A 16,473-nucleotide genomic window follows, 5' to 3' on the forward strand; every position below is an offset into this window, starting at 1 on the left:
GCTAATAAAAACAGCCAGATTTCTCACCTGAATCTGATTTTTTGGCATACTTCTTGCTCTGTCCCCGGATGATCAAAGCAAACACCAGTAGAAGGATAAAGATGAGCCCAATGAGTGCGATGACCACCAAAAACCACCACTCTTCATAGAAGGGGTTTGCTTTTGTGGCTACAATAATACGAATATGCACAAAATTAGTTATCAGTGATAAGGAGAACTCGCTCTCCTCAGTGTGCTTTCCAGAATAGGATACTATGTATGTGTATATAATATACACATACACACACAATGCCAAGGGTGACTGTCTGCACACCCTCATTCCCACACTAATGGTATACAAAACACAATCCACAATGCATATGCAGGTACTAGTATGTGATAAAATTATACATTAATATAAATGACATAATGGAACGATGGATATGGATTTCTTTTTGGTTAGCACCCCAACTGTCTAGCTATAGGTGTTTCTATAGTCTGGCACACCAATAGTATGGGCAATGTAAAGGCACTATGGGAGATATTTATCATACCTTCTAAAGAGAATGAGTGAAGGTGTTGACCATAGCAACAAGCTATCATTTTATAGAATGTTCTAGGTAAATGATAGCTATTATCTGGTTGGCTGCTATGGATACCACCTCCACTGGTCCTCTTTAGAAGATGTGATAATCTCCCCTGTAATAGAGAAAAACCTCATGTTATAGACAGAATTAGAAGCTGTTAGCGTAGACACCATCTGATTGAGGCCACCTAGTTGTGAAGACAGTAAGTTCATCTGTAATAAGACTACAGTATTACCAGCCATTAGAGATAACTCTGAAAAAACTGTGGATATCTGACTATATTCTGACTTGTACACATCTATGAAGCCAACCTGTCTGTACTCTTGGCTTCATAGTTGGCATCATTGTCAGCGCGTATTTGCATTAATCCTATCCCTGGTGCCAGTGTATGCCTACTTCACTGGCACCACTGTATGCATACACACAGGTGTGTGCTCCTTGTCCGCACATTACCTGTGCTGCCCCATATGTTCCTGGCTGGATCTGGTACATCCATCATATATGTGTATTGTGTACCTGTTGTACATACCTGTTTCATAAACCCTGTATCCTCCTGCTAACCTGTTCTGACTAGTAAAGCTAAGACCTGGTTAACTTAAATCTTGTGGAATGAACGTCCCATTACCACCCAGTTACGCCCCTACAACTGCATGCTAAGGTGCAACTGAGTTGTGCACAGCTCTGGCGCTCATTACAGGTCACCCACTAAAATTAAGAACTGGTTGTAGTATTCTAGTCTTATTTATTAAGGATCTGTGCCACTGATTTTAGTGAGGTGTAAGGTATTGTACAAAAATACTATTTACAAAGCTTAGTTGCCTGTGCCATTGCATGACAAATTCAAGAAAATTCATCAAGCTTCATGGTAATTCATAGTCAGATGAGAAAAGTCTATGACTATGTAATACCTGACACAGATGTGGAGGGTGGGCTGGGTGTTCCATATCCATAGTCATTGACAGCGATCACACGGAAGTCATAGCTCACTCCCTGTTTTAGGATGTCCATGTTAAAGGTGTATGAGGTTGCCTCTTTTGGAATATCCTTGATAAGAATGTCCCACAGTCCTTCATCTAAGGAGTGGAAATAAAAAATAGATACACTCAGTTTATAAGGACAAATAAAAAGTAACCTCCTGGCCTAGTACTCACTCGAGGGCATGGCTGAGTAAATTCTAAGTGTCAACAGCGAGGCACAAATGCTGCACCAAGCTGAATCATGGTGTCTCCAAGAGCTATGGAGAATTCTCAATTATGTCTAATGTTCTGTGAAAGCTCTAAATTGCAAACTCTGGGCATCATTTATCAACAAGTTTTATCATTCACAAGTGATGAAACTTGTTGCGTATTATAATGGTGCTATAGCCAATCAGCTCCCAACGGTTATCTGTTTGAAAAATTACAGTTGGGAGCTAATTGGCTGGAGCACCTTTTATCATACGTAACGATTTTTATCACTCATTTTGAGTGATAAAACTTGTTGAGAAATGAGGCCCATTATATCCTACATAAGTATTAAATTTAGTAGGAGGACTTATAGATACACATTTAGTTAAGTTTAGTGTTACTACATCTGTAACTGCTTTCATGACAACAATGTATGGTCTTTGTGTATACCTGAAGGCCGGGCCTCTATAACGTATCTGGTAATAGGGCTCTTTCCCGGATCCCCACTTGACCATTGGATGCCGATTAATGAACTGTATCTAGAAATAGATGGGACACCTGGGGGTCCTGGAGCACCTGGAATACAGTTTAAAAAAAGAAATAAACTTCTGTTTAACTTAAATATATAAAACTGAAAATACATGATTCAGTATATTATTAAAGTTATGGTAAACTGAACAACAAGAATTAAATTTTTTTTAAAACTCCTCATGATTCAGGAAACCCAGTCATTCTTGCCCACCCCAAATTTCTACCCTTTTAAGATTCTGCTGCGTGGAGTTTTGGACAGGGTGAATAAGTCTATTAGATGATGTCACTATTTGGCAGGACTGCAGCCTCAGTTAATAGCATGACGCTGCGCAGTTCATTGCCACATGCTCTTTAAAAGTCTCTCTTCTGAATTTTAGATGAAGGGCTCAAATGTATGTCCCACAAAATGCAGCTTGAAGGCACAGTTCATGCTTAAGGTATTTACCATCTCCTGGTCCCGTGGTCACATTGGCTTCTATGTCTGGTCCATAAGTGAAGGTTTTGGCCCTTATTCGAAAACGGTAAGTCACTCCTTCAGCCAGATCCTTCAGCTTCATCCAAAGAGGACTGTTCCCCTTTACATCCACTGTCACAATCTTACTAATTCCTGGGAGATAGAAAAAAAAAAAGAAGACATAATGAACAACAATCAGGAGTTTTGTAGGAGAAAAGGAACTGAAAATGTAAGGATTAGATCAGGAAATTACTATTTTCAGTTCATAAAAATCTTAATCATTTTTACTTGGCACAAGTCTCTGTATTTGGGATGAAGAACCAGTCTAGTAGTTGGTAATCTGTGTAACTTTAGGAAGGATTCTGGCCTGCATCCAAATTCCATAGGAAAAATATGCATACACAGGTAAGACCACACCCTATATCTAGTGCTAAAATATGGATGGTTGCCTGAATGCCCCACCTATGTATGTTCCTCTCGTGTGTTGATTAAATTAACATAATTCACTTTGTTGTTGCATGCCTTATCTGATAGTACACACATTACAGATAAAATACAGTTCATGTTACTTTGGCTAGTATGGGCAAATAGATGCTGGACCCATGGAAGTTATTTCCCAAAATGTCTGCACCAACCTTGAAATATGCTTATTGTGCTATCTAGGTTTCGGTTGATTTTAATTATCTATTTTTTGCAACACCAAATCCTTGTACAATGTACCATATTTTCTGATGTTTTTAAAGCGACCTTGAGTCCTAAGGGAGAAAAGCGCTATATAAATAAAATTATTATTATATGCGTCTTCCTCCCCGTCTACCCCATCTGTGTCTCTCCGGTTTGTCTGCCCTTCCCCTTTAGAATGTAAGCTCTTATGAGCAGGGCCCTCTACCTTCTTGTGCTTCTCCTTACTTTACTTTCATCTACTTCTTACTCCTCTCACTAGGGCACCTAACACTTAGTTGCTTAAGCTCTGCTGCTTAATGTAGCAATGTATATTATCCACGTTCTTGTCCTGCATTCTATTGTATTGTACTGTAAGTCTTTAGTCACGTATTTGTTTATATATATTGTAAGGCGCTGCGGAACACTTGTGGCGTTATATAATTAAATGATAATAATAATGCTGGAAATACTGTAGATACTTGTCTCCCGAAAACAACTGCAGACCATTTAAAGGGGTTGTTCACAATGGAACTCTTCACCTGTTAGCTATAGTTCCTCTAGCACTATTATGGGCGTCTCCTTAGGGATTAACTAACTAGACCCATTGCACACAATGTCTGCCAAGAGCAAGAGTGGGGTGAACGACTGAATCCCGAGAGGTAAGGTACAGAGCCCCCATCGGGCATACTGGTCCCATGCTGTGCTCCAATATACTCTACTCTTCTTGGTCATCTTGTTTGAAGCACAAGCAACTGTCAGTGCCCCTCACTCATGAACTCCACATTTCTGTGAGGCATGGACATTGGGCTGTTTGAAATGAGCAGATCAGATAGGGTAAAAGTAGATTGTAGTGTAGTGCTGTTGGATGGCAGTGAATAGTGCCTAGCAGACAAGTGCTCCCTCTAGAAAATGGTCTTTCATGCTTTCCTCTTTAACTTAAAGGCTGACCATCACCACTGAATTATTATTTATATGGTGCCATAAAACCCTATAGCATCATCCTGTATAATATGTATTTGTGTTTATCTGATGAATGAGAAACCAATTAAAATATTTTTGAATGAGATGTCACATCCTAAGTGTCAATTAAATGTTATTTTCAGTGTCAGTGACAAAGGTTATAAGAAAAAACATGAACATTATTCTGTAAATGTACAGTATGTGTTGTAAATGAGATTTTTATCTTGGTACCCTTAATATACAATATTAAAAGTATTATAATTTATTCATACATAATATTATAATCATATAATGATAAATGTTGAGAATACACATTAAAGCGCAATTTCAGTAAAAATATTTTCGAAGCATTTATATAAGAGATTCCATCAAAAATAGTAACATGGTATGTACTGTGCCCACCAATCAGACATGAGCATTAATCAATCTAAGCACATTTAGGTATTAATATATCTGATTATTCGGTATGTTTAGCTATTTGAGCTCATTTATCAAGTTTTCCAGGATAATGTTGAACACCTTCTCTATGCCTCATATCTATATGCTATTTATTAGCGTTTGGAGCCCACTGTATGTTTCCCCAACACGTTTACCTTTGATAAATTCCAAAAATAGATAATTTAATCTGTCAACCAAACTGGAATGCAGATAAAACACTATTACAACAACAGTGGGTTTGGGAACACTAACAACAATGGTTTCTAGTGTAAAACCCATTCATAAGTATTTTAATAGTGTTACACATCTGGTATCCGGATATAGGATCGACAATGAAAAGGTTGATAGTGAATCGGTCAACACCAGATGGTCGATATGCAGTAGGTCGTCAGGCACAAAAGATCTACAGTACAGAATGTTAAAAGTTTCAAATGGTCAACACATAGATAGCCAAAACATTATTTATAGCTTTTCACCATGTTTAAGGTATGGGTGAGGGATAGGCTGCTGGAGGGGACAGTTAGGGTTAGGCACCAGGGGGGGGGGGGTTAGGGTTAAATTACAAAATAAGTGTGTGGACCATTTGTACCAGTCGACCTTTTGTCCCGGTCATCCATCTGGTATAAACCCATTGACTGTCGACTTTTACATTTTCAATCTTTTGTACCACACCCAAACACCTAATAAGCACCAATGGGTATGAGCACTTAGATCACTGCATTGTAAGCTTGCATAAGGTGGTAGGCTAGATCTGCATAACTGAAGCTTGACTTACCATCCACTGGTGTGCAGGGCTCATACACTAGTCTGTATCCTTCCAGAATTCCATTAGGATAAACGGGTGCATCCCATGATACATTCACAGATGTGGTGGTCAGCTCACTGAATCTAAGTGATGCTGGGGCACTGGGAGCTGTGAGGAAAACAGACTGAGGATTATCTAAACCCATCACAAGACTTAGGTCTGAAACATGAGAAGCACACAGAAATAGCCTACAATAGATTTAACCAGACTGCATGTCTGTTTTTTTGTTAAGTAGTTTGATGGTGGTAGTTCAAAATAGTGGGGTTGAGTTTAGATGAGAGCACAACCCAACAGGAGGGGACATTTTTACAATAATTCACAACCACTTTAATTAACCTTAATAGTAAAAGCTTTTTCTCTATGAAGTTTTAGGATTACTAAGGTAAAACATACCTAATGGAACCTGAGAATATAACAGCAACTCACTTGAATTCTAATTACACAGCTGTAGTTAAATCTGTCCTATAGTTCTTAGTAAGACTAGGACAGCACTGTGGTTCCCGTAACGTCTGTCCCGCTGGGCATAGCAGAATCGCAGTCTCTATTAGTAGCTCTATAATCTTTATATCCTGGAGCGATCACAGATAATCAGCATTACACTTATTTTAACTTATCATCATACTTTTAATTCAACACAAGCCAACATTTTGTAATCAATAGCCTTTCTGGCCATGGATAGTGGGGAGATGAAGAAGAACAGTAAAAAAAAACACACATGAGCACTTTTGGTGTTCTGCAAATAAAAAGATAATTGTAAAGGCCTTCATAATTCCTAGGGTCTGCTCTTGGAGAGTAGGCTGCCACAAAAGTTTCCCTTGATGCATAATTGTCCACTATACAGCACACACAGCATCCTAGTGACCTTTATGTGACATATAGAAGCATTCCAAGAGATGATTATATAAAACATACTGTGCAGCATCCTAGTGACCTCTATACAGTACAGAGAGCATTCTAGTGATCACCATACAATACAGACAGCAGTACAGTGACTTGTATACAACACATATAACATCACAGTGACCTCTATACAGCACATACAGCATCCTAGTGACCTCTTTACGACACATAAAGCATCATAGTGACCTCTATACAAAACAAACTGTACAGCATCCTTGTGACCTCCATACAATACAGACAGTAGTCTAGTGACCTCTATACAACCCATACAGCATCCCAGTGTCCTAAATACAGCACCCTAGTGACCTCTATACAAAACATACTGTACAGCACCCTAGTGACCTCTATGCAACACATAGAGCATCCAAGTGACTATTACACAAAACATACTGTACAGCATCTTAGTGACCTATATACAATACAGACAGCATTCTAGTGACCTCCACACATATAGACAGGATTCTAGTGATCTCCATACAATACAGATGACAGTCTAGTGACTTCTATACAACACATACAGCATCCCAGTGACCACTATACAGCATCCTAATGACCTCTATACAAAACATAGTGTACAGTATCCTAGAGAGCTCTATACAATACAGAGTGTTCTAGTAAGCTCCATACAATGCAGACAGCTTTTTTTTAGTGACCTCTACACACTGTAAACAACATTTTTCAAAATAAAAAGGGTAGTCTAGTGACAGATAAACAGAGACCATTCTAATGTCTATCACACAATGCAGACAAGCGTTCTAATGATAAAATACAGTGCCAAAAATAACAAGACAGACCTTCCTAAATCTCTGGTGGTAATAATGCAGTTCCCAAATTTCTGATGGTGACACGTACTAATAATTATCATTCTTGTGATCTTGCTCTCTCACTGCTCAACGTAGTGAAATTTAGGCTGTGCTAGGAAGCAGTAATGCCAAGTTGGTGGCTCCCAGAACACAAGCTGGTGGTCCAATGGACAGCACAATAACCAGTACATAGGGACCGTTACACACAGAGAAGAATGCCTAATCAGCATGCTTAGGCCCCGACAGACAAAACAGCACCAGTCCAGATGGAAAGGCCCGTCCTGAAAATCTGCATCTGCCCATGATGCCTTCCAGCTCTTTCCTGCATTCCCATGCAAAACTGAATATTGAACTCACTGTATTGTTACTGGAGTGATCATGTGACCACTTAATTTATAATGGATTCATTTTGCATGTGTTGTACCAAAGTCAGAGATGCCAGCTGTATATCAAAAGTCTAAAAACAATACCCGAGCACATTCACAGGGACATAAATATTACACAGAGGAATGTGACAGCAGAATAAGAAACAACACACCCTATATAGCTATTAAACACATAATGAAAATGTTGCACTGCAGTATGTTTTAGTATGACCATTGCTTTAGCACTAGTTATGATTATGTTATGTCTATGCTTCACATAGCTGCAGTTCTACTGTGCTGTCTCATTTGTATTTTAAGCTTAGAATATGATGAACAGGGGTCAATTGTCAACAAGAGATGAAACATTTTTTTTTTATTTTTGTAATAGGAATTTCTATGTATTATGATGTGAACATATTATTCTTTTAAAAAGAGTTTTGTTTACTAGATATGGTTTTAGAAAACACATTTTTCAGCATTTATAGGGTCTCATGATTTAATAGAGCCATCTGCACCCACACCCCCCAATTCAGACACAGAAAACAGGAAATCTCAATCCCAGGTAGCAGAAAACTGTACTGCGATGTGGCAAGGTGACCAATTCTCTAAGCTGCCTCAAGCATTCCCTACAGTAAGGCAGTAACTAATTGATGGACTGCAAGGCGGTCTGGTCTACAACGATTCAGTGGACTGTAATTTAGGAACACTTGGTTCTCCTCAAATGAGCGCTAACCTTTCTGCAAGCCAATGGGAGATAGAGATACTGTAAGAAATTAAAATGCCATGGAAATTGTCTGTATTAGCTAGGTATCTGATAAGACAGAGAACTACTCCAAGAAGTTAAACTGAAGCACACTGTGCAATGGAAGAGTTAAATGCATACACACATATATTAATGTACCAAATCACAGCTTAAAGTACTTGTAATACATAAAGATAATTTTTTTTTAGGTTTTGAGTTTAAGTTCTCACAGTGAACCACGAGTCCTTGTGACTGGGCATAAGCCTGAGGTTTTCACTATAAGGCCTGTGACCGAAAGAGCATTGTGTCAGACACATTTATGTTTTCCTCGGTTTCTCTACATTCCTCTGCTACATCTCAGCAGGTCACCACAACACTTGGCAAACTATGCAACATTTTAAAAATGTTGTCAGACTGGTTTATCCGCAGAGATTTGTGCGCTAAAATAAATGGATACTAAAGTACATGACTTGTCAGGGGTCATGTGGCGTATTTCCATGTGTACTTTTTATAACTAAACCTGCAAACACATCAATCTACAATAAAATATAAAACCAGTGGTCTCACAGGTAGGGTCCTGTGACCAAAATCTTTCTGCAGTCCACCATTTTATATATACAGCATTCATGTTGTGGTTGCTTCCGTAAGAAGAAATCCTTGAAGACTGGATGCACTGACATAGTAATGTAAAAGCCAGCCCTTGTTTTAGCACCTTCAGTTATGCACACGCCAAGATATAAATAAGAGTGTCAGAGCACATCACACTCAGGGACGAGCTGTGTATTAATGAAGAGTGAATAGGCTAATGTCACACGTTATTCTCAGAATAGGGCAATGATTGGAACATTTAGCTTAGGGGCTGTCTCGCTGCTCTGAGGGAGCTCTGAACCTGTGAAGAGTGGGCCACCATTATGCAATGCTTGCAGGTATTCAACCCTTTCCTCCCAGCGATTGTTGATGTTTGATGATAAATCATTGTAAATAAAATCAAACCTATTTTATGATGAACAGATAAATAAAAAGTATATCCTAATTATACATAGCATTTATTTTCACGTATTTTATCAGTAAAATATATTTGCACAAGTCATTTAGCAATGTATTTGTATTTATAATGTAGACATTTTGTCATCTTAACCAATCGCTATAGGAATCAAGCAGATACAGCAGGAAGATGCCTATAGCAACCAATCAGATTGTACCTGTAATTTAATAGATTGTGCTAGATGGGTAACATCTCCACTTTATCTCTCCCCAAGGTTTGATACAGATATGTTTTCACATACATCTCATTTCCTTGTGCGTTAAACAGCCCTTCTAGTTGCACCATGTCGTGGCATGACTCAGTAGCGCTGAGCGTCTTTTCGCACAAAGTGATGCGAATAGGACGCACAAGCAGTTTCTGCTGATTGAAATGATATGCGGCATACCTATATTCTGTGTGCTACTGTGGGTGTATCTGCATGCAAAATGCTACGTTACAGTGTCAGAGGCTGTGACACTGTAACGTAGCATTTCACATGCAGATATAGCCGCAAGAAGACGCATTTGAAGTTAAAAGTTGCACGAAAAGATGCTCGGCACTACTAAGTTGCACATTGCTCATGTGTTATGTTTAACGTGACTTGTAACACACGGAGGTAAGTGGTATGTGGGCATATCTGGACATCTCCCCTTAAGTCCCTCATTTCTCAGTGAGGACACAAGTTCCTTGCGGATTGATGGGCTGTGCAATGGTCTAGCCCACAAAATGGCTGCCTTGTCTTTATGTAGGCGATGGGTAGATTTTAACAACATGATAATAAACAGAGATCAGCGGACCAGTTAACCGCATTGTACAGATATCAGCAAAAACTCTAAAGTACTTGCCTGATTTTACAAAACCATTATACTTTAATAACATTTTTATACACTTATATAAGTACAATTAGAAATACTGACTTAAAGTGGACCTGAAACTACCAGGTAAAGTCAAATCTCTCAGAAAATACCAGAGAATAATCTTAAAAATGAAAGTCTGGAGACAGTTCAAAAGACATATTTACCACCATTTACATGGAGAATATTCTCAAACTACAATAAATGTGGAAGGAATCCTTTCACGACCTCTGTTCTGGTTTTGGAATAAGTTACAATCTTTCTTTTCCCTCCACTTTGACCATATCTACTGCAGAAACAGTGTTATACATGTGTCATTTTCAGGTTTAGGAGCATTTCCCTCCATCTCTGTCCCACACTTCAAAAATATCCTCCACTAACTCACATTAGAACTACAATTTCAACTTTTACCACATTAGTAGGGTGATGTATCGAGCCTTGTAGAGAGATAAAGTGGAGAAGTTTCCCAAAGCAACCAGTTAACTTCTAATGCAGGGCATACACTATCAGACCGACAGATAGAACAGCCTGTAACCCATTAGATATCGTTGCCATACACGATATGAGATATGTCACCGTGCATGGCCACACAATATCTGGGGTCCCCCTTGGGGAGGAGACATTCCTCCCCTGTGAAAGAATAGCAGCATACACTGCCAGATGAAGCCAACCAATTATTGGATCTATTGGACATGCAGGGCCATTCGGCATGACCGACCAACTGATTAGTGATTGGTCGCGTAAATACATTGTAGATTATGTGGCCGATCCGCCGATATCCAGTATATCGGCCAGATAATTGTATCATTGATGCCCAGTATAACTAATTTTATAGACTGTTCTGGATAAATGACAGCTAGAAGCTGATTGGTTGCTTTCGGCAACTTCTCAAGCATATCTTTCTCCAAGGCTTGATACATATCCCCCTAGCTCTATTAAGCTGCTGCTCACCTGCTTGCTGAGTCTGCCCATGGATAGACTGACTGCGGGGGCCATCTCCAGCAGTATTAAAGGCCGCCACGCTTATGAGATAGGTGGTGTAACCAGTCAGGTTCTTGATTTTCACTCCACTTTCAGGCAGAAACAAGGTTCTCACTTTCTCTGTCTCATTCATCCGAGCAGCTTCCCAGAAAAAAATCTGTGATGAAAGCAGAAAAGTATAAGTGGTAACAGATTTCCTGCATGCTATTTGCAAAACATGGCAACTCTGAGGACTTCAGATATCAAGGAGGAAAACTTTAACAAAAATCAAGTATGGAGGAAATGTTTGTTACTCTGTAAAATAGAACAAAACAGAGAGAGTAGAATTTATTGCCGTGTTCTTCACAGGTAAATAACAGTTGCATAACAAAGTCAGACACACAGTAGTAGAAATGTGAGGGGCATTCCTGGATGGTAATGGAGGGGGACTAAAAAGATGCATGGAGATGTTGCGTCTTATGGGAGTGTTGCAGACGTGTAGCAGGCGTGCCAGGGAAAGCGCTTCCGTACATGATCTGTCACTATACAGTTTGGATTATTAATCCTTAGTTATGGTGGCCTATGTACTGCAATAATCTGCACTCCGTGTCTATCATTGCACATTGCTGCTCACAACCCTATGAGGTGTGAGCAAAACTAAATGAAGATCAAAACACCATGCAATGACATTGGGCCTAATTCTGACATGGACGCAGTGGAGCAATGTATTTGTTCCCGCATGTGTCTCAGTCGCTCTGTACATACTGTATGTCCCCATATTGTTCGTACAGAGTTGCATAACAAAGTCGGAGGCATGGTAGTAATGTGATGGGCGTTCCAGGACGGTGACTGGGAGGGAACAGAGACGTGGCTAAAGAGACACAAGGAGATGTTGCAGGAGTGTCAGGAAAAGCGTGTCCATACAAAGGCGCAAAGCCGCTCACATAGGAGGCCATGCTCGGACGGAGAAACTGCACTGCCATAGAGCTGGTGTAAGTTTCTGTGGTGCGACCGATGTTGTGTCACAACAATCTGTATTTTGACGCTGACATTGGAAGGGCCTTGTAGCAGCATTAGCATAAAGACGCAGATGCGATTTCGGAAAAAGGTGCAGCCACACCTTCATTTGTGTCCATCTCTGAATCAGGCCTATAAAGCGCGATGCTGCTAGTGTAACCTCACGGCTATTTGCATCGGCCCCTATCTGTCTATCCAGAGCTACAGAGCTGTGGATATCATTTAAATCCTACCATAGAAGTTAGAACATTATTCATTTTGATACATAGGCTTCAATTTGATAGAATCAAATCGTTTGTATGAGGTGACATCACTAATATCTATATCTCATATCTATCTATCTTTCTCTCCTATCTATCTATCTATCTGTCTAATATCGATCTATCTATCTGTCTAATATCGATCTATCTCATATCTATCCATCTCTCATATCTATCTATCTCATATCTATTATATATCTATCTCTCATATCTATCTATCTCATATCTATTTTCTATCTATCTCTTCTATCTATCTATCTCATACCTATCTACCTCCCCTTTCCCCTAGATTGTAAGCTCCTAGGAGCAGGGTCCTCCTCCCCACTGTCTCACAGCCTTCTTCTCTAGCACTTCTATGACAGCCTTCACCTTCCCAGCTGTATTGTGTATGGAGAATTGTGTTGCTAATTGTTGCTTGTGCTCTGTTTATAAGTTGGTTACTGTATTGTAATGTAATGTTCTGTGTACCCTTTACTGTATGTACGGCGCTGCGGACCACTTGTGGCGCCCTATAAATAAAATGTAATAATAATAATCTATCACATATCTATCTAATCTATCTAGCTATCTGTCTATCTCTGTTGTATAAGAGCTCCCCCTGCTGTACTTCAATGGCTAATACTCATTTTATGAAGAGATGAGCAAACTTGCAGTAAAATGAAAGGCAATTTTTTATATTGCAATGAGAGTCCATTTCACGACTTCTGCACTGTATTTGTATATTCACATTTTGCCGCATTTATAGTCTATAAATAAATATTGCATTCTGCTCTCTAGTATGTTTGAAAATGTGACTGAACATTAATGATGGTGAGAATTCCATGCAGAATACTTAAGGCTAGATTCCACCTGAGAAAGGTGCAACATTTTGCAGGCAATTGTGGAATGTTTTCCTCATAGCTAGTTCTATGCCAAGCTATTTATGTCCTACCACGTACCACACACGTGTAAACCAGAGCAACATTTGGCCATTCAATAACCAAAGCAGTATCTTTAGAACGCTAATATGTCAGGGAACTTTCTATCCCAGTGGTTCCCAAACTTTTTGAATCACGGGCCCCTAGTGCATCAGCATTGTTTTCACAGGACCCCTAAGGCAAAAATTTGTTATTGAGAAATTCAGAAAAAATGTAGTGAAGTAGTACAGTGACGTAAATTGTGCTTACCTGTCATCCTTAGGTTTGGTTATATAGTGGTGGACAGGTTTGTGCTTCTGTTTGTGCTCATATTTACATTGCAGGGACCATATATAATTTGATTTGATGATCGACCACTTGAGGCACCCCTGCAAGTGTCCTGAGGCACCCCAGGGTGCCACGGCGCACAGTTTGGGAACCACTATAATCTATCCTATTCACCTATTACAGTGCTATATAACATGGGGATGCTATCAAAATAATGTATACTAATTAAAAGTGTACACATCACCTTCACAAAATGGTAGGAAACATTTCGCAGGCTAAACCAGAGTTCATTTAACATTTCAAAAAGAACTATTGAGATCACTTAGACATGAGGCTCAAAGTCAGAAAACCTGTAACAAATCAAATTAGAATGTTCATAGCAGCACAGATTATTTAAGCAGAAAAGTGTACTGATTTTATGAGAGGCATGATCTACTCACTTGTGTGATCATGGATTAGATTTTTCAAGCAGTGAAGAGAATGGAGAAGTGGACCAATTGTCCATAGCAACCAATCAGCTTCTATCTATCAGTTTATAGAATGTACCTAGCAGATGTATCCGGTTTCACCAGAGTAGACCTTAGATTTTTTATGTTTCCATTTCCATGTCACCTATCCAGTAACATATTAATCCTTCACCTCTATAGTAAGGTATAACTGCTATAGGAAGACATTATTCTCCCTCACCTGTGTACTAACACATTCCACTCCCTCACCTCTGTAGTAACACATTATCCTAGCTCATCTCTGTAGTAAACACATTTCCCTCCCTTGTCAGTGTTGTAACACATTCGCCATTCCCCTCCCTCACCTGTATAGAAATACAATCCCTCCCTCACTCCTGTAGTAACACATTAAGCTCACCTGTAGTAACTTATTCCCCTCACTCACCTCTGGAGTAACAACACATCTCCCTACCTCGTCCGTGTTGTAACACATTACCTCCACTCACCACTGTGTTAACACACTCCCCTCTCTCACTTCTGTAGTAACACATTACCCCCACTCATCTTTGTAGTAACACATTGCCCTCCCTCGCCCATGTTGTAGCACATTCCCTTCCTTCACCCCGTAGTAACACATTTGACATTCCCCTCCCTCACCTGTTTAGCAATACATTTTCCTCTATCACATCTGTAGTAAAACATTCCCTTCCCTCACTATTCAAATAGGGGAGCAACACCAACTGCCAGCAGGGCCATCTCTTCCATTGGGCTTGCTGGGCTGTCGCCCAAGGGCCCGAAGCTTGTAGGTGCCCGCCAACCCACCCCCCTGCAGCCGCGGCCAGCTGGTACACTTGTGATATTTTTATGAGCCAGCCACTGGTGCACTGTATTCAGATCAAAATGCAATATATAGCACCTATCCTTGTGCATCAATGCCTATTCCCCTGTAGATTGTAAGCTTGCAAGCAGGGCCTTCCTACCTATACATATCTGTCTGTTATTACCCAGTTTTGTTCTATTTATGTTTCCAATTGTAAAGCGCAACAGAATATGCTGCGCTATATAAGAAACTGCTAATAAATAAATAAACTCTCCACTTGTCCACTCTATACGCTGCTTCCATGTGTTAGTTAAGACATAGTCATATGTGACTGGCAGCATCATGACATGAGGAGAGGAATTGAGGTGAACTTGAAGCCACAGACTGAGTTAAGGTAGGTGTCAGGTGAAGGAGTAGTCATGTGAGGCTCAATCTAATGCAGGTGTGATATAAAGCTCATATATCAAACATGTTGTGACAGTAACGTCTTCAAATTGCCGCTCACAACGTATTGCTAGTGAAACACAGGTGATTTATTTGTCCGGATGACAATCCAGCTTTATACACCCATTCACTTGCCCTTGGTGATCCCTACCTGATTCAGAGATGAACGCCAATGCGCAGCTGTAGTGTGACAATATGCAAATGTGGCAGCCACCGGGATTTGTATTGAGATGCCCAAATCCAAGCGACTGCATACAAAGATGAAACATCAGTCACAGATCAGTCGACAATCGGCCTTCTGACTAACCCTAAGGTCCTGCAGAACGTCCGCGGGAACTGAGACGCCAGGGCCATTTTTACAGTGTATGGGTTCACAGTCGCAGGTTAAGACATGCCCTGAAAATGGTCGCTAGACGCCTCAGTTTGAGTCACCACCCCCTGTTGACGCCCACAAATGGGCCCTGTCTGTCAATCACTTTACAAATAAATCCTCACTGCAAGTGTCAATGTTAATGAGACTTTACGCATGCACAGTGCAACTCAGATGCATGCATAGATCACGATAATCCCTTAACTTCAGACACAGTGCTTCTAGCCCCAGTGTCTCTGTTGAGACATTCTGAGAAACCATTGCTCAGAGGCCCAGTGGTTCGACCAATGTTCTCGATGTTTTGCCGATGTTGCATCTTCGGGTGCAGGCAGCGTATCTGAGAAGCCAGCAGTGGGAGTCTCGTACATAGTCACACACTTATACACATACAGAGGGGAGTATTAACACCCGAGGGTACTCAAGTGCAGCAGGCCCCCTCCTATGAGCAGTGGGACCCCCCAAGCCTCGCATCTAACGTTGTGCGGCATGCCAGCAAAGCTGGTCCTTCCTCCACAGCACCATCTTCCCAGTGACATCTTCTGGAAGAAGCCAGAGTTTTTGCTTTCAATGTGTGGCGCCATCTTCCCAGAGATGTCACTAGAAAGATAGCGCCACAAAGGAGTGACCCCATTACTGGCACAAAGTAAGTATACTATGGATGCAGGGCCCCCCTCCCTGAGTCCTTCTAACCTTATAGGCAG

At 40.4% G+C, this 16,473-nt stretch overlaps 1 protein-coding gene across 2 annotated transcripts in view; it reads right to left on the bottom strand.

Annotated features, from left to right (window-relative positions):
• Window positions 1–16,473, bottom strand: part of SDK2 (sidekick cell adhesion molecule 2) — a 764,937-nt gene that overhangs the window by 117,858 nt on the left and 630,606 nt on the right. For both annotated transcript variants that reach the window (XM_088474541.1, XM_088474538.1), the window contains exons 37-42: window positions 11,223–11,409; window positions 5,554–5,691; window positions 2,709–2,870; window positions 2,183–2,308; window positions 1,475–1,639; window positions 28–168 (exon numbers count right to left, since the gene is read on the bottom strand). In XM_088474541.1, the coding sequence (XP_088330667.1) occupies window positions 28–168; window positions 1,475–1,639; window positions 2,183–2,308; window positions 2,709–2,870; window positions 5,554–5,691; window positions 11,223–11,409 (919 nt within the window). The remainder of the gene's footprint in view (window positions 1–27; window positions 169–1,474; window positions 1,640–2,182; window positions 2,309–2,708; window positions 2,871–5,553; window positions 5,692–11,222; window positions 11,410–16,473) is intronic.

This window comes from Taudactylus pleione, unplaced genomic scaffold (genome assembly GCF_031769625.1).
Source record: "Taudactylus pleione unplaced genomic scaffold, aTauple2 ptg000016l, whole genome shotgun sequence".
Classification (NCBI taxonomy): Eukaryota; Metazoa; Chordata; class Amphibia; order Anura; family Myobatrachidae; genus Taudactylus; species Taudactylus pleione.